General features: G+C 40.7%; 1 protein-coding gene across 2 annotated transcripts in view; it reads right to left on the bottom strand.

Annotated features, from left to right (window-relative positions):
• Positions 1–2138: 2138 nt before the first annotated feature.
• Positions 2139–22502, bottom strand: part of LOC112254670 — a 74433-nt gene continuing 54069 nt past the window's right edge. For both annotated transcript variants that reach the window (XM_042324503.1, XM_042324504.1), the window contains exons 54-76: positions 20255–20303; positions 16817–16906; positions 16386–16481; positions 16116–16187; positions 15948–16034; positions 15501–15647; positions 15207–15376; positions 14954–15092; positions 14229–14323; positions 13963–14104; positions 13616–13792; positions 13232–13314; positions 12811–12859; positions 12572–12661; positions 12165–12260; positions 11540–11611; positions 11361–11447; positions 8369–8515; positions 8154–8290; positions 7764–7895; positions 4407–4509; positions 4101–4150; positions 2139–3785 (exon numbers count right to left, since the gene is read on the bottom strand). In XM_042324503.1, coding sequence (XP_042180437.1) covers positions 3758–3785; positions 4101–4150; positions 4407–4509; positions 7764–7895; positions 8154–8290; positions 8369–8515; positions 11361–11447; positions 11540–11611; positions 12165–12260; positions 12572–12661; positions 12811–12859; positions 13232–13314; positions 13616–13792; positions 13963–14104; positions 14229–14323; positions 14954–15092; positions 15207–15376; positions 15501–15647; positions 15948–16034; positions 16116–16187; positions 16386–16481; positions 16817–16906; positions 20255–20303 — 2338 coding nt within the window. In that variant the 3' untranslated portion in view covers positions 2139–3757. The remainder of the gene's footprint in view (positions 3786–4100; positions 4151–4406; positions 4510–7763; positions 7896–8153; positions 8291–8368; positions 8516–11360; positions 11448–11539; positions 11612–12164; positions 12261–12571; positions 12662–12810; positions 12860–13231; positions 13315–13615; positions 13793–13962; positions 14105–14228; positions 14324–14953; positions 15093–15206; positions 15377–15500; positions 15648–15947; positions 16035–16115; positions 16188–16385; positions 16482–16816; positions 16907–20254; positions 20304–22502) is intronic.

Below are 22502 nucleotides of genomic sequence, written 5' to 3'. Positions count from 1 at the left end.
GAAATGGAAGACATACAAGACCACTGATAATCTCTCTCGATCTGGGGCTCCACGCAAGATCTCACCCCGTGGGGTCAAAATGATCACAAGAATGGTGAGCAAAAGTCCCAGAACGACACGGGGGGACCTAGTGAATGACCTGCAGAGAGCTGGGACCAAAGTAACAAAGCCTACCATCAGTAACACACTACGCCGCCAGGGACTCAAATCCTGCAGTGCCAGACGTGTCCCCCTGCTTAAGCCAGTACATGTCCAGGCCCGTCTGAAGTTTGCTAGAGAGCATTTGGATGATCCAGAAGAAGATTGGGAGAATGTCATATGGTCAGATGAAACCAAAATCTAACTTTTTGGTAAAAACTCAACTCGTTGTGTTTGGAGGACAAAGAATGCTGAGTTGCATCCAAAGAACACCATACCTGCTGTGAAGCAAGGGGTTGAAAAAATCATGCTTTGGGGCTGTTTTTCTGCAAAGGGACCAGGACGACTGATCCGTGTAAAGGAAATAATGAATGGGGCCATGTATCGTGAGATTTTGAGTGAAAACCTTCCATCAGCAAGGGCATTGAAGATGAAACGTGGCTGGGTCTTTCAGCATGACAATGATCCCAAACACACCGTCCGGGCAATGAAGGAGTGGCTTCGTAAGAACCATTTCAAGGTCCTGGAGTGGCCTAGCCAGTCTCCAGATCTCAACCCCATAGAAAATCTTTGGAGGGAGTTGAAAGTCTGTGTTGCCCAGCAACAGCACCAAAACATCACTGCTCTAGAGGAGATCTGCATGGAAGAATGGGCCAAAATACCAGCAACAGTGTGTGAAAACTTGACCTCTGTCATTGCCAGCAAAGGGTATTTAAACAAAGTATTGAGAAACTTTTGTTATTGACCAAATACTTATTTTCCACCATAATTTGCAAACAAATTCATTAAAAATCCTACAATGTGATTTTCTGGATTTTTTTCTCATTTTTTCTGTCATAGTTGAAGTGTACCTATGATGAAAATTACAGGCCTCTCTCATCTTTTTAAGTGGGAGAACTTGCACAATTGGTGGCTGACTAAATACTTTTTTGCCCCACTGTACTTATGTCATGCAATAAAATGCAAATGAATTACTTAAAAACAATACAATGTGACTTTCTGGATTTTTGTTTTAGATTCCGTCTCTCACAGTTGAAGTGTACCTATGATAAAAATTACAGACCTCTACATGCTTTGTAAGTAGAAAACACTGCCAATTTCACAGGTGTATAGAGCATCTGAAAGGGAGTGACGTTTAGAAGGTGTGCGCATTGCATGGTCTAAAGTGTGCAGGAAGCTAAGCACATTCTAAAGTCAAGCAATTTTTAAAAATAAATGCCAACGTTTGCATGAATACTGGCACTCACACATTTTGGGGTATGTTTTGTACTGACACACGGTTTATAAATTAGGCCCCTGAACAAGTCATCACACTGGAGTTATCATTTATGGTTCTAGCTCAGGGGTGTCAAAAAAATGTTTTCCCCCCGGGTCCACATTTAGTCTGCAACGAGGTCTGGAGGACCATAATGTGTTATTTCGTTTCCTTACAAATTTGCAAAGAATTGTCCACTAATTTCTGATGCTCCCTGACTGTCTAGCTTTCATTTTGTGGATTATTAGCGAGCTGGACACAGTCAAACTCTATGAATGTAGGTCCATTATCATTTCAAAGTATATTGAGTTTGCCCCCCCCCAAAAAAATAAAGTATTGTGCTGTCAAACATACAGGGGCCTCATGTTTGACATAGCTAGTTAGGGGGGTGGCTTATTCACTGCTATGCTAGCTAGCTAGTTTATATTTTAGTTAGCTAGGTTCCCACGCTTTCCATGCCAGGTGTGCCTAACTGTGGCATGCCTTTTTTTTTTGCCTAGTGTCATGTGACTAACCCTGCATTTCCAGCTATCTACTAGGTCAGAGAGGAGGGGAACACCTTGACAAAGGCAATTTTACAGAAAAGGTATTTGTAATGCTGCAAGTTGACATCAGGTTGTTGCGGTCCAGGTTTTCACTTCTCAGGGCTACAGATTGGTTCTGTAGTTACCGCTGATCGTTATCATGTAAGTAAGACTGCAACAGTTATAAAAGACTCATGTATGATAGATAAGACCACAAATCATTTTTGGGGTGCAAAAACTTTATTTGACTGCCATGATGCACACTGATTTTAGGATCATCTTTTTCAGATTTGAATTGAATTCAGTGCAATTGAAATACATTCTATTCAGTCATACAACTTACGTTGACATTGAATTGAATCTGAAAGTCACACTTCAGGATACCAAAGAATATATCCCATTTACTACTTCAATTAAAATTCACAAATTTGATTGGAATTTGAGGCATTCCTTTCATTCTGAAATGAGCACAACCCTGCTAGAAAGGATGAATATATGCACAATTGTAATGTGTTAAAAAAACAAAGATACACACCAAAACAAATGTAAAACACAAAGCAGCATAGCAACACAAGGGCAAGTAAAAATATATGATGTAGCAAAATGGAATGGAAGTATGACAATGAATTGGTAAAATACAAATGGCAACAGATAAATACTTTTTTTGTATTAGTTAGAAATTAATAACTGTAATATCAGAGTGCCTTGATAATTGGCTGAATTTCGCATGGCAGTACTGTTTACATATATATATATGTTTAAACCTTTAACTAGGCAAGTCAGTTAAGAACAAATTCTTATTTTCAATGACGGCCTTGGAACAGTGGGTTAACTGCCTGTTCAGGGGCAGAATGACAGATTTGTACCTAGTCAGCTCGGGGATTTGAACTTGCAACCTTTCGGTTACTAGTCCAACGCTCTAACCACTAGTCTACCCTGCCGCCCCATTGGTACAGTATATACTATAGAAGTCTCTGTGATAACATAAGACAAAGTAAAATCAATGCTCTTTTAATAAGGGAGGTTCCTGACTAGACACTGAGTAAAAGATTTGGGTTAAAGTGTACTGTTCACCGGACGTGCTACCTTGTCCCAGACCTGATTTTTCTCTCTCAATCCGCAAGGACTCATACTATACTTAACATTTGACTTCCTCATTATCCTTCTATTAGTATTAACATACTTAACAATTTCCCACAGCAAATATCATTCCATAATATAATGGAATTCGCTGATATCTTCCAAAATTATTGTTACTTTGCTTCCAAGTTATTTGATAATACCAATCTGATACCGTATACTGACAACGCATGCTGGTCCCTATTCACTTCCTGGATCAGGCAAGAGTCTCTTTACCTTGATAACATTAACTCCTTCCTTACTGATATTACTTTAGCAAGATAAATGCATGTAGCTATCGTTCATTAGTACATTAACCTTTAACGTACATAACCTTCATATGATCTTCAAATATCCCTAACAAGTTATTAATGTAAACTTCAAAAGTAACCTTAATAAACGGGTATAACCCTCATCAGTTCTTAAAGTATGCAGGTATAACCTTCAACCTTTTCATAAGTATGTACACATTTTGACCTTAACTATTAATACTAGGTATAAACTTCAGATGAAACTGTATAATACAGACTTTCTCCTGGATCAATCCAGGTTCTGACCTATTGAGCTCTGTCTTTAGTGATAATATTGATATGTGGATATTTAGAGATAGACATTAACAGGTGATAGGACAGGGAAGGCTGCAGCAGTGGTAGGTGGGGGAAGGCATCGGCGTGAGTTAGGCTGTACAGGTGAACTTTAACCCTGTGGTATGACAGATCCACTATTCAGCTTCCTGTTTCAAGTCAAACCTGGGGGAGGGGAGGAGGATTAAATAGTTGATCTCCAATGAGAAGATGCAAATAGTACAAATGCACAAATTTCGTCCAACCGACCTTTACACTCACAATCAATAAGGGCTAAATTCAATCAAGAGCACGGAAGATCTGCGTAATAGCGTGATTGAGATTTAAAGGTATTTTCTGATTGAGCCGACATGTGCAGTGTTTACCGTGACTGCAGTCTCCACAAACGTGGGAACATTGCCTTTCAATTTCAGATCTTCCCCATTCCGGATTGAATCTAGGCACTAGTCACCCACTTTCTGTTTTATGGCTACTACTCACCATTCTGTGACCCCTGAGGCCAGGTCAATCTGAGCCAGCTCTATCTGCACCTGAAAAAGACAGTTTGGTGTTAATATGTATTAGTATACACCATTCTAAACAAGTGGTATTTGCATAATACTGTTATGATTTTGCTTGAGTAGAACAGAAGCATGAATCATCATTTGCACCAGGTGAGAAAGGTGCGCATTGCTTGTAAAAAGTACAGACTCCCATGTTCACTCCGAAGTTACCCAGCTGATAGTACAGTATGATGAGTACAGTATAGCCATAATAGCAGAAGCAGTAATCCAAATCCTGGCTGACCTGTCCAAAGAGATCGCTGCTCCTGAAGGAGGCTTTGCTGTTCTTCACTGACACACTCAGATGCCTGCGCCTGGCCTCCTCCACAGACAGCTCAAACTCAAACCTACACAGAGAGACAGGAGGAAAATACTGTTACATTCTGCTGCCACAGGTTCAAATGACTCTGTTGCCTGGTGCACACACAATCATTGTGGGGACCTAAAATTGATTTGCATTCAAAATCCTGTTTTCCCTAAACATGACCCCTAATCTTAAAATAGCCTTTGTACTCGTGGGGACCTGAGAAATGTCCCCACGAGAGAGAATCTTCCTTGGTTAATATCCTTGTGGGGACTTCCAGTCCCCACGAGGATCATAACTAACACACACACACCAGGGTTTCCGTTAGCTGGTAATTGACGGCTTTTGGCAGATAAAATAAATGAAATGCCGATTAATAAAATTGTAGCGGGCTGCATTCTGTTGTGTTACAAAGTTAGATTAAAATGGATTTGTCTTTTTTTTTTTTTACAAATGTTAGAATTTATGAAAAATAAAACACTAATATCTTGATTAGATAAGTATTCAACCTCCTGAGTCAATACATGTTAGAATCACCATTGGCAGCGATTACAGGGTCATTTTTAAATTTTATTTCACCTTTATTTAACCAGGTAGGCAAGTTGAGAACAAGTTCTCATTTACAATTGCGACCTGGCCAAGATAAAGCAAAGCAGTTCGAGACAGAGTTATGCTTTGCACATTATTATTTTAAAAATTCATTTTCAAGTCTTGCCATAGAGTTTCAAGAAGATTTAAGTCAAAACTGTAACTAGACCCCTCAGGAACATTCAATGTCGTCTTGGTAAGCAACTCCAGGGTATATTTGGCCTTGTTTTAGGTTATTGTCCTGCTGAAAGGTGAATTTGTCTCCCAGTGTCTGTTGGAAAGCAGAGTGAACCAGGTTTTCCTCTAGGATTTTGCCTGTGTGTATCTCTATTCCATTTTGTTTTACCATTAAAAAAATCCCTAGTTCTTGCCAATGGCAAGCGGGGCGGCAGGGTAGCCTAGTGGTTAAATACCCGAGCTGACAAGGTACAAATCTGTCGTTCCTCACCTGACCAGGCAGTTCACCCACTGTTCCTTCATTGAAAATAATAATTTGTTCTTAACTGACTTTCATAGTTAAATAAAAAAATAAACACCCATAACATGATCCAGCCATGCTTGAAAATATGAAAAGTGGTACTCAGTGATGTGTTGTGTTTGCCCCAAACATACCACTTTTTATTCAGGACATAAACTTAATTTCTTTGCAGGTTACTTTAGTATCTTATTGCAAACAGGATGCATGTTTTTGAATATTTGTATTCTGTACAGGCTTCCTTCTTTTCACTGTCAATTAGGTTAGTATTGTGGAGTAACTACAACTACAATGTTTATCCATTCTCAGTTTTCCAATCACAGCCATTAACTATTTTAAAGTCACCATTGACCTTATTGTGAACTCCCTGAGCGGTTTCCATCCTCTCCGGCAACTGAGTTAGAAAGGATGCAGGTATCCTTGTAGTGACTGAGTGTATTGATACACCATCCAAAGTGTTATCAATAACTTCACAATGCTCAAAGGGATATTCAATGTTTTTTTATAATCTACCAATAGGTGCCCTTCTTTGCGAGGCATTTGGAAAACCTCCCTTGTCTTTGTGGTTGAATCTGTGTTTGAAAATAACTGCTCAACAGAGGGACCTTACAGATAATTATATGTGTGGGGTACAGAGATGAAGTAGTCATTCAAAAATCATGTTAAACACTTATTGCCCAAAGTGAGTCCACGCAATTTATTATATGACTTGTTAAGCACATTTTTACTCCTGAACTTATTTAGGCTTGCCATAACAAAGGGGTTGAGTACTTATGGACTCAAGACATTTCAGCTTTTAATTTTCAATTAATTTCAAAAATTCCACTTTGACATTATGGGGTATTATTCATATCTCAATTGGATCAATTTTCAACTCAGGCTATAACACAATACTTTCTGAAGGCACTGTTCTCAGCACTATTCTCTCACTCCTTGCATGTTGCCTTACATGCGCGCTGCTGATGAGACAGTGAGAGAGAAGCCTTGGGTTAATGTTGATTGCGAAGATGGAGGCCTTTTTCATTGAAATAAAACAAAAGTTAGAGTATGCCTATAGTGAAAAGCCTACAAGTGGAAAGTCCTCCGAATGGACAAGTTTTCATGTTGTAGTGGATAAAAATGAGAAGAACGTTGGTGTGTCCAAATGCAGGCTACTGTGCAATTCACTATGCAGGTAGGATGCCATTTTTAACTTTTTTAATTACATTTTTATTATTGTAGGCCTATTTACTATCTAAACCAGTTCTTTAAATATACAAAACATGTTTTGTTTCATTCTGTTGAGACATTTTCATTGGCTAAATTAAGTTTGATCTGTCTTTTTAATTGTGTGCTCTATATTTAGTTTAAGACGGTTATTAATAGGCCTGTTGTAAAATAGATATCATTAGGCACTAGCCTTTCTTGGTAATTGCTGCAATATAAACGGTTCAACATTTTTTAGAAGGTTTAAACCAGTTCGCAAGTGTTTGGCTTCATTCTGTTGAGCCATTTTCTTTGAAAAAAACAAGTTCCAACTGTAATGTTTGCCGCAATATAATATCCTGCTCATATTTTCCCTGTAAACAATTGCTTGACTTACTATTTATTTTACCCTAATAAAGTTTAGAAACTTTTGCTAAGGTTTGGTGTGGCTATTAGCCTGTTATACTGCAGACCTATGATATGAAGGCAGTGTGTTCTGGCGCTCCAACTGACTTCGACAGTTGATCTTGAGGTGATGAATGTTTTAGGTCTACCAGTGTTACTCCTATAATCTAACAACATAATGTTTATCTTTATAGAAAATGTATGAATTAGCGTCTTTCTGTACACCCATATCTGTATAGCAGAAGCCTATCTGACAAGGATAAAGAAAAGCATGTCGGTGTCGTAGCATGCCACCGGCATATTTATCTCTATATCGTACAGCTGAACTGTGAGGTGGACAATTATTGTTTTAGGAAAGTAAAAACGAATAAGGCAATGCTACACATCGAAACACAAGGAATTGTATTTTGGCAATTTGTTGTAGGCTGTTTTTAAGGACATGTAAATGTGGCTCACTTGGCCCTTGTTTATTGATGGTGCTGGCTGAGAGAGTGGACGCCCTGGGATATGCACCCAATGCATATCGATGACCGGTCAATTTCTCAAAAGTCCAATAAATGAAAATCTTCCGTCGCTTGTCGGGCGCCGCATTTTCCTAACGGAAACCCTGACACACACACACCAACGCTGATAACATCACACACCTTTCGTTATATTCTGGGTTGAGGTCTCTCTTCTTGATGCTTGTCTTCCTCTTGGTGGCCTTGTTTTTGTCGGGCAGCAGCATGAGGGAGACGTAGGTGTCTAGACCATCTTTACTGGACGACTCCAGATCCCTATACACAAACACATAACATGTGATCCATGGCCTTAAAAAGTGTTGTCAATTGGTAAGGTAAGAGAAAGAGGTACAGTATGAGGATTTTTATGAAAATGTATGATAGGGATATCATTACAGGAAGGGACCCCTTCTTTAGTAATGAGTTTAAAGCTATGCTATATGTAAGGGGCAGTAGTTTTTGCTGACCATCATATCACCTAACAAACTCTGGGCTCTTGCTATATGACATGGTAGAGATATGAATGATGTAAACCTGCAGGCGTGGACTGTGATGGTCAGTTTCTTCTTCTTTGAGGCATAGGAGAGAGACAGCTTCACCTGCCCACAGTTTCCTGCAGCACACGGAAGAATTCCATGACCTATCAGGTCCACCATTTTAGATTCCAGAATCTGTTCAAAGATACATTTCGTAAGTAGTCATTTCAACAAAAACAATTGAGGATATAGAAGTGTGTGTCTGTGTGTAACCTTGAGTTCAGCCCTCAGTAGAATCTGACTGTCAGGTGAGGCTCCATCCAGACTCAGCCACTGATCCAGGACCAGATCTGGTTGTGACAGCAGCTCTCTGACTGGTACCACCAGAGAGCCCATCGCCTGATCCCAAGCACTGGAGAGCTGCATGTAGTAGAGAGATGGGTCATTGACAATAGACATACTTTAGTTTCTCAATCTGTAATATGCTGCAGTGTTAATTTTGACAGATATTATATGCTCACATTGTAGTCATTTCATCCTTTGTTAGTTTCAGTTATCAGTCAACTAAAACTGGAAAATGTTTGTCTCATTTTAGACACAGCTATTTTAGTCACAGAATAGTACGTGCATTTTTTTCCTATTACATAATGAATATTTAGCCTACCACTAACATCCATCATGTGCACATTCAGATAGCCTTGTACAACTAGGCCTACTATCCCCATGTTTTAAGAAATGTTAGCAAATTTATTGAAAATGAAATACATAAGTATTCACACACCTTTGCAATGACACTCCAAATTGAGCTCAGTTGCATCCATCATTGGGTAATGGAAAAAATATGGAACTACCCAGACTCTGCCTATGCCTAGAGCTGGCCGTCCGACCAAACTGAGCAACTGGGCAAGGGAGGTGACCAAGAACCCAATGACCACTCTGAAACTACAGAATTCCATGGCTGAGATGGGAGAACCTGCCAGAAGGACAAGTCTCAACAGCATTTCACCAATCTGAGCTTTATGAGAGTGTGGCCAGAAGGAAACCACTCCTGAGAAAAAGGCACATGACAGACTCTGAGCTATGGCAAAATACTATGTGGTCGAATGAGACACAAATCTGACTCCTAATATTATTTTTCCCATAGGACCGCGCAACTGAAAGATGTCAATTATGCCAATGAAAGGAAACTTGACTTGTAACTAACCAACTATACGGAATAAAACATGGAAAGTGTTGGTCCTATATTTCATGAGCTGAAATAAAAGATCCCAACAGTTTTCCATACACACAAAAACCTTATTTCTCTCAAATGTGTGTACATCACTGTTAGTGAGCATTTCTCCTTTGCCAAGATAATCCATCCACCAGACAGATGTGGCATATCAAGAAGCTGATTCAACAGCACGATCATTACACAGGTGCACCTTATGCTGGGGACAATAAAAGGCCCCTCTAAAATGTGCAGTTTTGTCACACAACACAATGCCACAGATCTCAAGTTTTGAGGGAGCATGCAATTGTCATGCTGACAGCAGGATTGTCCACCTGAGCTGTTGCCAGAGAATGTAATGTTTACTTTGTCATGTCAAATAAAATGTCAGTCTCACGTGTAATTTTGATCGTCAACAAAAATTAAGAGTAATTTGTAATAGTTTTCCAGGGCATCTCGGCTTGTTATCGTCAAACTCAGCAAAAAAAATGAAACGGCCCCTTTTCAGTCTTTCAAAGATAATTTGTAAAAATCCAAATGATTTAACAGATCTTCATTGTAAAGGGTTTAAACACTGTTTCCCATGCTTGTTCAATGAACCATAAACAATTAATGAGCATGCACCTGTGGAACGGTCGTTAAGACACTAACAGCTTACAGACGGTAGGCAATTAAGGTCACAGTTATGAAAACTTAGGACACTAAAGAGGCCTTTCTACTGACTCTGAAAAACACAAAAATAAATATGCCCAGGGTCCCTGCTCATCTGTGTGAATGTGCCTTAGGCATGCTGCAAGGACGCATGAGGACTGCAGATGTGGCCAGGGCAATGAATTGCAATGTACGTACTGTGAGACGCCTAAGACAGCGCTACAGAGAGACAGGACGGACAGCTGATCGTCCTCGCAGTGGCAGACCACGTGTAACAACACCTGCACAGGATCGGTACATCCGAACATCACACCTGCAGGACAGGTACAGGATGGCAACAACTGCCCGAGTTACACCAGGAACGCACAATCCCTCCATCAGTCCTCACACTGTCCACTATAGGCTGAGAGAGGCTGGACTGAGGGCTTGTAGGCCTGTTGTAAGGCAGGTCTTCACCAGACATCAACGGCAACAACGTCGCCTATGGGCACAAACCCACCTTCGCTGGACCAGACAGGACTGGCAAAAAGTGCTCTTCACTGACAAGTCGCGGTTTTGTCTCACCAGGGGTGATGGTCAGATTTGCGTTTATCATCGAAGGAATGAGCGTTACACCGAGGCCTGTACTCTGGAGCGGGATCGATTTGGAGGAGGAGGGTCCGTCATGGTCTGGGGCAGTGTGTCACAGCATCATCGGACTGAGCTTGTTGTCATTGCAGGCAATCTCAATGCTGTGCGTTACAGAGAAGACATCCTCCTCCCTCATGTGGTACCCTTCCTGCAGGCTCATCCTGACATGACCCTCCATCATGACAAGCCACCAGCCATACTGCTCGTTCTGTGAGTGAGTTCCTGCAAGACAGGAATGTCAGTGTTCTGCCATGGCCAGCGAAGAGCCCGGATCTCAATCCCATTCAGCACGTCTGGGACCTGTTGGATCGAAGGGTGAGGGCTAGGGCCATTCCCCCCCCAAAATGTCCAGAAACTTGAAGGTGCCTTGGTGGAAGAGTGGGGTAACATCTCACAGAAAGAACTCGCAAATCTGGTGCAGTCCATGAGGAGGAGATGCACTGCAGTACTTAATGCAGCTGGTGGCCATACCAGATACTGACTGTTACTTTTTATTTTGACTTGTTATGTTCATACAAATATTTACACATGTTAAGTTTCCTGAAAATAAACACAGTTGATAGTGAGAGGACGTTTCTTTTTTTGCTGAGTTTAGTTTTAGTCAGGAAAAATAGGTTGTTTTTCATCATAGTTATTGTTGACAAAATTAACACTGATATGCTGACTTGAACAACACTTCCACATGGGTGGACAATAAAGAAATCGTATTGTGTGTTAAATCAGTAACAAAACAGGAGGCAAAGTGCTTGCAATCACAAATAAACAACCTCTCACCTTCACTATGAGCATCTCTTCTTTGGGATCACGAACCAGAAAGTAGAAAGCCTCATCCCACTGGGGGGAGTTGGTGCGATCACACACCTTCAGAGAGATCGAGGAGATAGGGAAAAGAGATGTTATTTGGTCAATCTAAGACAAATTACAAGCATGATCTTGTAAAATGAGAACCTCACCTTTGTTCTATATGTTGTCTCTCCCAGAACAAGCTCAGCTCCAGCCTTTGGCTCCTTCCCACTCTTCTTCATCTACAAACACATGTCACTATGGGTAACTCAGTGACATAATATGATACCATCAAATCTTGATCATAAGACAATTAAAGCTGCAATATGTAACTTTTTAGAGATGTGAGTTATATGGTTGTCATTCTCATTGAAAGCAAGTCTAAGAAGCAGTAGATCTGTTCTATGCACTATTTCTATACTTCCCGATCATAAGTTTCAGTCACCAGATTCAGACAACTGAAAATATATTTCACAGCAGTTTAGATGGTTCAATGATTCTCTACACTATACATTGCTTGTTTAGTCACAAACTGAAATTAGTCTAATTCTTTGAATTTCAGCAACCAGGATTTGCCAGAGCGATTTCTGCATATTGCATCTATAACACTGAGGTCATATCTCACCAATGAAATAAACTACACAACACAAGAGAACAAGTGTGCACAGACATACAATTACCAAAGGAAACAACTACGCGAATCATAGCAGTTTATCACAAACATCAGACAACAGTAGGCTATAAAGATCATGGTAACATGACAACATCAGAGGTGAAAAGTGAAAGGTGACTCACAGGCAGTGAGTGGGCTCTGTCCATGTAGACGAAGAGCAGAGCAGCAGAGGGAACAGCCTTGTTCTGGTAGGACTGGAGAGACTGTAGCTGCAGCACCTGGAGCATGGGGAGCCCGGAGTTAAAATGACACATCATTCAACCTAATGCTGTGCTATTTAATTGTTAAGTGGGGTGGGGGTCCCTAATAAATACAAAAGCCTCATATGAGTTATGTAATTTGAGTCAACTGCATTCTGGATGCAGGAAGACTTCCTTATGTAAACAGTATGAATATGTCATAGGATGATTGTATGAGAGAGAGTAATAGGGGGAGGCAAGAGAGGGTTAAATCAAACTCAGTGAAAGAAAAGATAACAGGGAAAGCGAGAGACGGGGAGACAGAAGAAACTGAAACAGGAAGAACTGACCTGATCCAGTCTGTCTGGTTGTGATACTGTTGGTACCCACTCCAGTACCAGGTGAAGACGACCTGACTTCACATCATTCAGAGTGTACCACTGGAACACAGAAATATACCCATAGGCTGTTAACAAATGAGGCACAATAAAATAAAGATGGAAAGTAATGCAAAGCAGTGACAACAGTAATGACCTCACATGGAAGTCAGGCTAGAAAGAGAAGTAAATATCTCAATACACTGACTCACCTGGTTTGTGTACTGGGAACTGATGACATCACTCAGCCTCATCATAAACCTGCACACACACACACACACACACACACACACACAAAGCAGATGCTTTGGCAACTCTCCAAAAAGGTATTGTATTATTTTGACCATTTATATATTTGATATGTGAAAGTAGAAAAGTAGAACAATGTCCTACATTTCAACCATTTCATCCACCATGAGACCAAAGTGCATGAAACTGTAACTCTTATCTTGTGTGCACACCAAATAGCACCCTATTCCATATTTAGTGCACCAATTTTGACGAGGGACCACAGGATTCTGGTCAAAAGTTGTGCGCTATATAGGGAATAAGGTGCCCTTGGGGACATAGTCCTAAACTATCAATAGCAGGTTACTGATTAAATGGTGTATAGTTGGGAAAGTCACAACACACCTTCCCAGGAAGTCATCCGCATCCATGTCTTTATCATACAGCTCTACCTGGACCTCCTGACCAGCCTGGGGGTTCAGCACCGTCTGGGGAAACACACATATGTCAGGGAAGATCAATAACAACAAAACTACATATAAATAATGCTATTACATGTTAAGGCAAAAAAGGTAGCAAAGGCACACACTTCTAGATGTCTCAGATATATTCTTACATGAGAGAAGCCCTCCAAATACAGTAATTGTAAAAAAGATCAAAAGTCTGTCCTAACACGCATTGCTTTTACTTTCTTCAGTACAGCACAATCCCTTTTACCGCTCATCTAAATGGGCACACAGTTCAACAGCCGACAGAGATTAATTGAATAAACTACAAGTCCCTCCATACCTCAAACATCTCGTTCCAGGTGGGGTTGAGGTTCTCCTTGATCACACGACTCTTAAACTTGACCACTCCGATGTTGATCTTGACATAGGGGTCACTCTTGCCCTTCTTCAGGCCCCCCATCAGCTTATCCATGGCAACCAGATCCTGGGCCTCCAGTACATGGATTCTCAGCACCCCCTACAGGACAAACAACATAACTGCAGTGGCACACTATAACCTTTTTGAAGGCATCCTAGCATTCTCAAAATACAAAACAATATAAGGTCTTGAGATATTTTTTATTCAATTTGAACTTTTGTTCTTGGTAGTATAAATCATTTTTATAGTCCCTTCAGTAAAGCACCCACCTCAGTGCCAAACCTTGGGTGAGGGGTAGTGTGAGGAGGGCGTGTTTCAGGGATGACATCAGGCATGACCTCAGCTTCCTCAGGTACAGACACAGAAGGAAGGCTAGACACTGTAGCTCTGGCAATGTCCTCTGTAACAGATCTGAATATTCATAAAGGAACACACACACACAGCATGTTGATAGCTGCTTCCCACACTGAAGATTATCAATGCAAAGTCAGGGTATATGCAAAGCTCTGTGGATCTGTTGTTGAATGGAGCTCACCCTGCCGTTGGTCCCTGCCAGGGTTGGAGCTCCTCAGTGTCTGCTGTGACTGACAGTTGGGTGATAGAGGAGCCAGAAGAAACTGAGGAACCTATCTGTTGGTCAAAAACACATTCCAATGCTTACACCTGCAGTCAATCCTTTTCCCCTGCCATGCAATTCCTATCAAAACCAATTATAACATGTCTTATGAATACATAAATTATTGTTTTTTGTTGTTGTTATTTAGCAGATGCTCTTATCCAGAGCGACTTACAGGAGCAATTAGGGTTAAGTGCCTTGCTTAAGGGCACATCAACAAATATTTCACCTGGTCATTTCATGGGTTCGAACCAGCGACCCATCGGTTACTGACCCAACGCTCTTAACTTCTAGGTTACCTGCAACTAGGCTAACTGTTAACACAGAAATAAAATCTTGCATAATTTGGTAATCAGCGTGATTAACTACTGGGTCTATATGTGTTAGAAATGGAGTGATCTGGCAGTTTTCTAAGTCCACACCCTTACAAAAGGAAACTGTCAGCCAAGGCACCCCCCCCCCTTCCAATTCCATGTGGGCAAACGCATGAAGCACTCGAATTAAAGCTGTTTAAGCACTGCCTTCGCCAAATCCTGATATGTCCAAATAACCAGTGACAAAAACCCAAAGACTGGAACTACTGCTGCTTGTTATCTGCCCACGAGGGATTACACATACAGAGACACCCATACACTGTATCCCACCTCAGTATCAAAGCTGGGGTCAGGGGTGGTGTGTGGTGGGAGTGTCTCAGGAGGGCTGGGGTCTTCTTTGGGGACCTCAAAGACCACCTCTGCTTCCTCAGGTTCAGAGATAGAGGGTTGGCTGGGGACTGCAACCGATCTGAAAACACACAGAGAGACATATACTTAAGGGTTTTATCATTTGCATACAATTTGCAATGAATGTATAACTGCAATTGAACTATTTTAATATTGGGAAGGGCCAAAAACTCACTCCTCAGAGGGCACCTCACTGTGTTGCTTCTCCCCAATTGTTGCAGTAACTGGCTGCTCAATGGTAATTTGTTCCTTCTCCTCACTGTAACTCCCACTCATAATCATTTCTGGACCTGAGACAGAGCCTTGTGGTACCCCAACACCCTCAGTCATCTTCGAGTTCAGGATCTGTGAACAAAAACATGGAGAGTGCAGTTAAAGTACATAATGCGGCGCTTTGTATAGGCTGTGCACATTTTGTCCCACACTCCAAAACGTTGATTGTTGGTACATGTTTGTGAATGTGTCTCACCTTAAGCTCAGCCCTCAGTAGAATCTGACTGTCAGGTGAGGCTCCATCCAGACTCAGCCACTGATCCAGGACCAGATCTGGTTCTGACAGCAGCTCTCTGACTGGTACCACCAGAGAACCCATCGCCTGATCCCAAGCACTGGAGAGCTAGAGAAAGATAAATAAAGAGGGAATTACACTGAACATAAACATGAAGGCAACATGTAAAGTGCTGGTTCCATGTTTCAAGAGCTGAAATAAAAGAGCCCTGAAAATGTCCATATGCACAAAAAGCTTACTTCTCTCAAATTTTGTGCACAAATTGGTTTATATCCCTGTTGGAAGATTTGTGTGGATGAATTGCATTTAACAGAGACTGTGCTAGATGTTTACAGTGAGTGACATTATGTTTTAATTAAACATTATCCATGTTTAGTGACTCCATCCTGAAGCAGACTGAACTCTCACCTTCACTATGAGAATCTCCTCTCTGGGGTCTCGAACCAGGAAGTAGAAAGCCTCTTCCCATTGGGGGGAGTTGGTACGTTCACATACCTTCAGAGAGACAGAGAAGTTGACTTTCACGGCAGATCCAATAACAAGTCATGCATTTCAGCTCTAAGGATACTGCCTCACCTTGGTTCTATATGTTGTCTCTCCCAGAACAAGCTCAGCTCCAGCCTTTGGCTCCTTCCCACTCTGCTTCAACTAGGAGCACACAGAGACCACACGATACAACAGTCAAAATCAAACACTGATTGTGAGCAACTAGACAAAATAAACCATCAACATCTGTGCATAATCCATATCACAGCTGCAAAACTAGACAACAATGCATAGCCAGAGTTCAAATGTTCAAAGTGGCAGTGTCTGAGGTGAAGTGGTGAAAGGTCAGAGGTGACTCACAGGCAGTGAGTGGGCTCTGTCCATGTAGACGAAAAGCAGAGCAGCAGAGGGAACAGCCTTGTTCTGGTAGGACTGGAGAGACTGTAGCTGCAGCACCTGGAACATGGGGAGAAAATAGTTAATTTGAAACAACATCTTGCAATAATAATGTTGTGCTCTGTTATGGGCGTCAGGTAACCTTGCGGTTAAGATCATTGGGCCAGTAACCGAAAGGTCTCTGGTTCAAAGTCACTCTGAATAAATGACTAACATGTAAAATGTTATGCCTCATAAGTTATGGAATGTGAGTCTTTTGCATAAAGAGTTCTAGGAATACGTCATTGTACGATAGGGAGGGAGGAGAGAAATTGTTGAACTAAACGCATAGTGAAAGAAAATGAGATTGAGAAATGAGAGACGAAGAAACTGAAAAAAGGAGGAATGGAACTGACCTTATTCAGTCTGTCTGGTTGTGATACTGTTGGTACCCACTCCAGTACCAGGTGAAGACGACCTGACTTCACATCATTCAGAGTGTACCACTGGAACACAGAAATATACCCAATAGCCTGTTTACACATGTAGCACAATAAAATAAAGGGGGGAAATAAAGCTAAGCTTAGCCTCTCAATCAAAAGCTATATTGAAGCAACATGATGGCCTTGACCTGACATTAGGCCTGCAAGTAATAAAAGTAAGGGAACACCCCCCTGAAATGGACAAAAATGAATGGGAAGTCATTGGCACTGGACAAACCATATACCCGGTGTCCAATACCACTCAATTCGGCGTTGTTTCGTTCAAAGTTGATTGCAAATGCCATATGGCAAATGCCAGGTGTAACACTTTAAAAATCCAACAGGTGGCGAGTGCGCTCCACTGTGGTTTTTCATATTGCAAATGTAACACAAGTCAAGATGCAAAAGTAAAATTTTAAAAAATTGAATTTTTTTTCAAAAACTTATCACCCCCTTAAAAAAGTGCTTTCTGGACGTTTTTCGAAATTCTTTTTATTTGTGTGTCAATTACACACGTATAAGTACTGTATCAACATACTTTAGTCATATTTTATTATCATAATTTAAAAAAAAATGTTTTTACTTGTGCATAAGGAATATGTTTTGTCCATTTGCAATATGATTTTATAGGAAGTCAAAAGTCAAAAATAGCAAAAATTGTGAAAACTTATCACCCCCTTAAAAAAGTGCTTTCTGGACTGTTTTTTGAAACTCTTTCGATTTTTTGTCAATTAATCATGTGTAAGAACTGTAGAATATACTTTTGTCAACTTTTATTATCATATTTTTTTAAATTTTTTAAACTTGTGCATAAGGCATATGTTTTGTCCATTTGCAGTATGATTTCATAGGAAGTCAAAAGTCACTTTTTTTGGGCCAAATGCCATAAGAAATGTCCAAATGCAATATGAAAGATTTGAAAATGCCAAATCAGGATGTTATGTCCATTTGCCATGTACCATCACGAATTTGACATGCTCAAAAATCCTGCAGAAATGCAAAATTGACTAGCCTGATGAACACAGGATGGCCGGGCAGTGATAGTTGTTCCTTTCCATCACTCGTTATATTGATTTCACCATGTCCATTTGGTGATGTTTTTTTCACTGTTGAATCATATTGCAAATGCACGTGCATTTGCAATATGTTTCAATGGGCATTTACCATCACGAATTTGGCATGCTCAAAAATCCTGCAGGAATGCGAAATTGACTGGTACCGATGAACTCGGGATGGCTGGGCAGTGATTCTGGTTCCTCTCCATCGCTCGTTAGGGTTGATTTCAGAATGCCATTTTGGTGATGGTCCCTCTCCGTTTAAACATATTGCAAATGTACAAAAGTCAACTAGCAAGTCAGTGTCCATCAGTCAATTAGATGTCATTCTGACACCAAACTGATACCAATTGACACCAAACCCACTTTTTCGAACTCATTTAGAAGCCAACTATCACATATTTCAGAGCAGGCCCATAATTCACAGCGCCTTCAGTTTAAAACATAATAAAAACTTAAAACACATAGTTACGTTCTAGCTGCGGGTCCAGTTCTTACATTATGTGTAGGCCTATGTGAGGTGACCCTGAATCCCGAGTTTCGGCTCGATAGGTCCTTCGGTGCCTGAGCAAGACCTTAATTGGTGCTGAAAATCCACTTTTTACCATGCCTTGCTACGCTGTCATTGAATGAGCTATCGGACAGAAACATTGGGGTCCGTCTCTATGGGCCGAGCCGGTTTCAATGCACCTAGTCTTGCGTCTCTGAGACTTTTCTAAATGTCGTCATTTTCGTAATGGTCAAAATGAATTGAAGTCATTGCAAATGTACGAGGCTGTTTCTCGGTCCGAGAACCTTCTAGAGCCAAGTAACTCACCACACACTATCGACCTGAGGTCTAGAACAGGTTTCTAAAGTTTCAGAACACTAGGTCTGACGGTTCTTTTTTAGCTTGAACAAAGGTAACTATTGCAGGCACTGTCTGTCTCTACGCACCCCAATACGTCCTTCCTTCCAAGCTGTGTGTGTGTGATTTAGTTTTTCTTTGAAATTTTATGGGAGAAATGACTGATTTACAGTTCATGGGGGTTGCCTAATCACACATATCAAGTTTTGGAAAGATCTGACTTTTTTAACCCTTCGAAACAGGCCCTGTGACACCAATTATGGGACTTCCGGTTGGCACAGGAAGCTATAAGTAAACACATATCCTCATTGGGGTATGCCTTTACAGAATCCTGAGTTTTAAGTGTTTACGTTAAGAACTGACCGATTTACACAGGGTTGAATGCACTATTTATCACAAACTGCTGGTTGGATATGGAAAAACACGTTTAGGGTGATTTTAACCACTTCCGTTTGCTTCAGGAAGCTTAGAATCGACACAGATAGATCTCATAGTGTCCTGATGGACTGTTATTGAAGACAGGTTCAGAAGGCATTCATAACCCACATAGGCTTCAGGTTGACTTTATAGGAGCAGGCAATGTATTCGTATGGGGAGAGATGTCATTGTAATCTGTGAGATCAAAAAACCCTGTTTTACTGTTAAGGGTTAATGCCACACGGTCAAGGTTAGGCTTGCACAGATCGGGAAGACCTCAGGATCATACCTGAGGTCGAATTGTGCTTCTCACCCTAACGGTTCTCTCACTGTCACCCAAAAGCAAATGACATTTAGGGCCAGGCTTCATTTTGGGCCTACTTTTTTCACGGTCGCTGCACTCAGAGCGAGCTACATATATATTTTTGAACATCACCAATTTGACATTGTATGATTTCTCTTAAATGACGATAGATTAATGGCTGGTTCTTTTTTTTATTGACACCGGAGGTTCCTTGACGTTGACGTGAAGCAGAAAAATTATTGCTCTATTTTCATTTTGGACCTTTAATCCCAGAAAAATGGCCATAACTCAAAAACCATTGAGGCCTAGACGCCATCTTGTTCGGGGCCAACTGCCCATTATGCCAAACCTATGCTCACCAAGTTTCGGCTTCAAAATATTTTCCGTTTAGGAGATAAGGTCACGTCGTGATTCGTGATGTTTTGTACATTTGCAATATGATTGAATTCGCCCTCTTGTGGGATTTACCGGGGCAGCGGAAAAATGACCAAAATTGGATTATTTTTAAAAACTGAAACCGATTGTCCGAGAGAGTTCGTTTGATGACTTCCCGGAAGATCCGGCCCTGCCGCACGGCCCGACGCAAATTTTTCAAACGTTTTCGGACGTCTAGTAAGGGACCGTACATTTGCAATGTGGTCGGTCTCACTAACCATATGGCGAATGTCAAAATGTTCCCTTAAGGCATGGGAGTGTCCCATGGAAGTCAGGCTAGAAAGAGAAGTAAATATCTCAATACACTGATTCACCTGGTCTGTGTACTGGGAACTGATGACATCACTCAGCCTCATCATAAACCTACAAAAACACACACACACACACGCACACACACACACACACACACACACACACACACACACACACACACAAAACAGATGCTTTGGCAACATTTCAAAAAGGAATTGCATTCTTGTGAACATTTTATCGATATATATCTTTGATATGTGAAAGTAGAAAAGTAGAACCATGTCTTATATTTCAAACATTTCAACCACCATGAGACCAAAGTGCATGAAAATGTAAGTCTTATTTTGTGTGCGTCCCAAACATCACCCTATTCCCTATTTAGTGCACTACTTTTGACCAGGGCCCATATAACTCATTTACTGACAATTTTGATACCTTCTGGAAACAAAGCTTGCATTACAAGGAGGATAGGATACACCCAAATAATTTGAAGCACTGGATCCTTTCACAGCATTATAAGGCTGTGTTGAGACAGTGACTTATCAATGACCCAAGCCCAGCTCATTTAATCTCTACCATTGTGTCGCTGAGTTGTCATAATGCTTCAGCAAATGTATATTATCCCAGGGGCGTTGGAAGATACAATGTAAGTAACCGAATTCATGTCCTCTTACTGCCCTGAATGCCTCTGTTGATCCTACAGCTATTGTATGCAGTAATCATATGCCTATGAACTAGAGTAATACTGTACTGTTAGCACTGAGGCTGTGCTAGTAGGAAGACCTCTGTGTGCAGCTCACCCTGCACTAATACAAATAACCCAAGCATGTCTACCTCTGCTAAGCATCCCAGAAAAGTGCTAAAAATAGCCCACGTTAACACATGTAGCTTAAGAAACAAGGTTCATGAAATCAATAATTTGCTAGTAACAAATGACATTCATATTCACAATCTCTGAAACTCACTTAGAATATATATTTTATGATACAGTGGTAGCAATACATGGTTATAACATCTACAAAAAAGATAGAAATGCCAAAGGTGGAGGTGTGGCTGTTTATATTCAGAACCACATTCATGTAAAGCTTAGAGAGGATCTCATGATAAATAGTGTTGAAGTAATATGGCTACAGGTTCACCTACCTCACCTAAAGCCCATTCCGGTAGGAGTGCTAACAGTCAGTATCTGGATAACAAGTGTGAAATGCTTGATAATGTATGTGATATCAATAGAGAGGTATATTTTCTGGGTGATTTAAATATTGACTGGCTTTCATCAGGCTGCCCACTCAAGAGAAAGCTTAAAACTGTAACTATTGCTTGCAACCTGGTTCGGGTTATCAATCAACCTACCAGGGTAGTTCCGAACAGTACATGAATGAAATCATCAACATGTATTGATCATATCTTTACTAATGCTGCAGAAATTTGCTTTAACTTCTTCGATATAGGGGGCGCTCTTTTAATTTTTGGATAAAAAAACGTTCCCGTTTTAAACAAGATATTTTGTCACGAAAAGATGCTCGACTATGCATATAATTGACAGCTTTGGAAAGAAAACACTCTAGACGTTTCCAAAACTGCAAAGATATTATCTGTGAGTGCCACAGAACTGATGCTACAGGCGAAACCAAGATGAAATTTCAAACAGGAAATGCCCCAGATTTTGAAAGCGCTGTGTTCCAATGTCTCCTTATATGGCTGTGAATGCGCCAGGAATGAGCTTACACTTTCTGTCGTTTCCCCAAGGTGTCTGCAGCATTGTGACGTATTTGTAGGCATATCATTGGAAGATTGACCATAAGAGACTACATTTACCAGGTGCTCGCTTGGTGTCCTCCGTCGAAATTATTGCGTAATCACCAGCTGCGTGTATTTTTCCATTTGGTTCAGAGGAGAAACCAAACTGCCACAAATGATTTATCATCGAATAGCTATGTGAAAAACACCTTGAGGATTGATTCTAAACAACGTTTGCCATGTTTCTGTCGATATTATGGAGTTAATTTGGAAAAAAGTTTGGCGTTGTTATGACTGAATTTTCGGGGGTTTTTCTTAGCCAAACGTGATGAACAAAACGGAGCGATTTCTCCTACACAAATAATCTTTTTGGAAAAACTGAACATTTGCTATCTAACTGAGAGTCTCCTCATTGAAAACATCCGACATTCTTCAAAGGTAAATGATTTTATTTGAATGCTTTTCTTGTTTTTGTGAAAATGTTGCCTGCTGAATGCTAGGCTTAATGCTATGCTAGCTATCAATACTTTTACACAAATGCTTGTGTAGCTATGGTTGAAAAGCATATTT

This window comes from Oncorhynchus tshawytscha, linkage group LG07 (genome assembly GCF_018296145.1).
Source record: "Oncorhynchus tshawytscha isolate Ot180627B linkage group LG07, Otsh_v2.0, whole genome shotgun sequence".
Lineage (NCBI taxonomy): Eukaryota > Metazoa > Chordata > Actinopteri > Salmoniformes > Salmonidae > Oncorhynchus > Oncorhynchus tshawytscha.
Note: the sequence above shows the minus strand (reverse complement) of the source record. Positions and strands in the feature narration are given on the sequence as shown.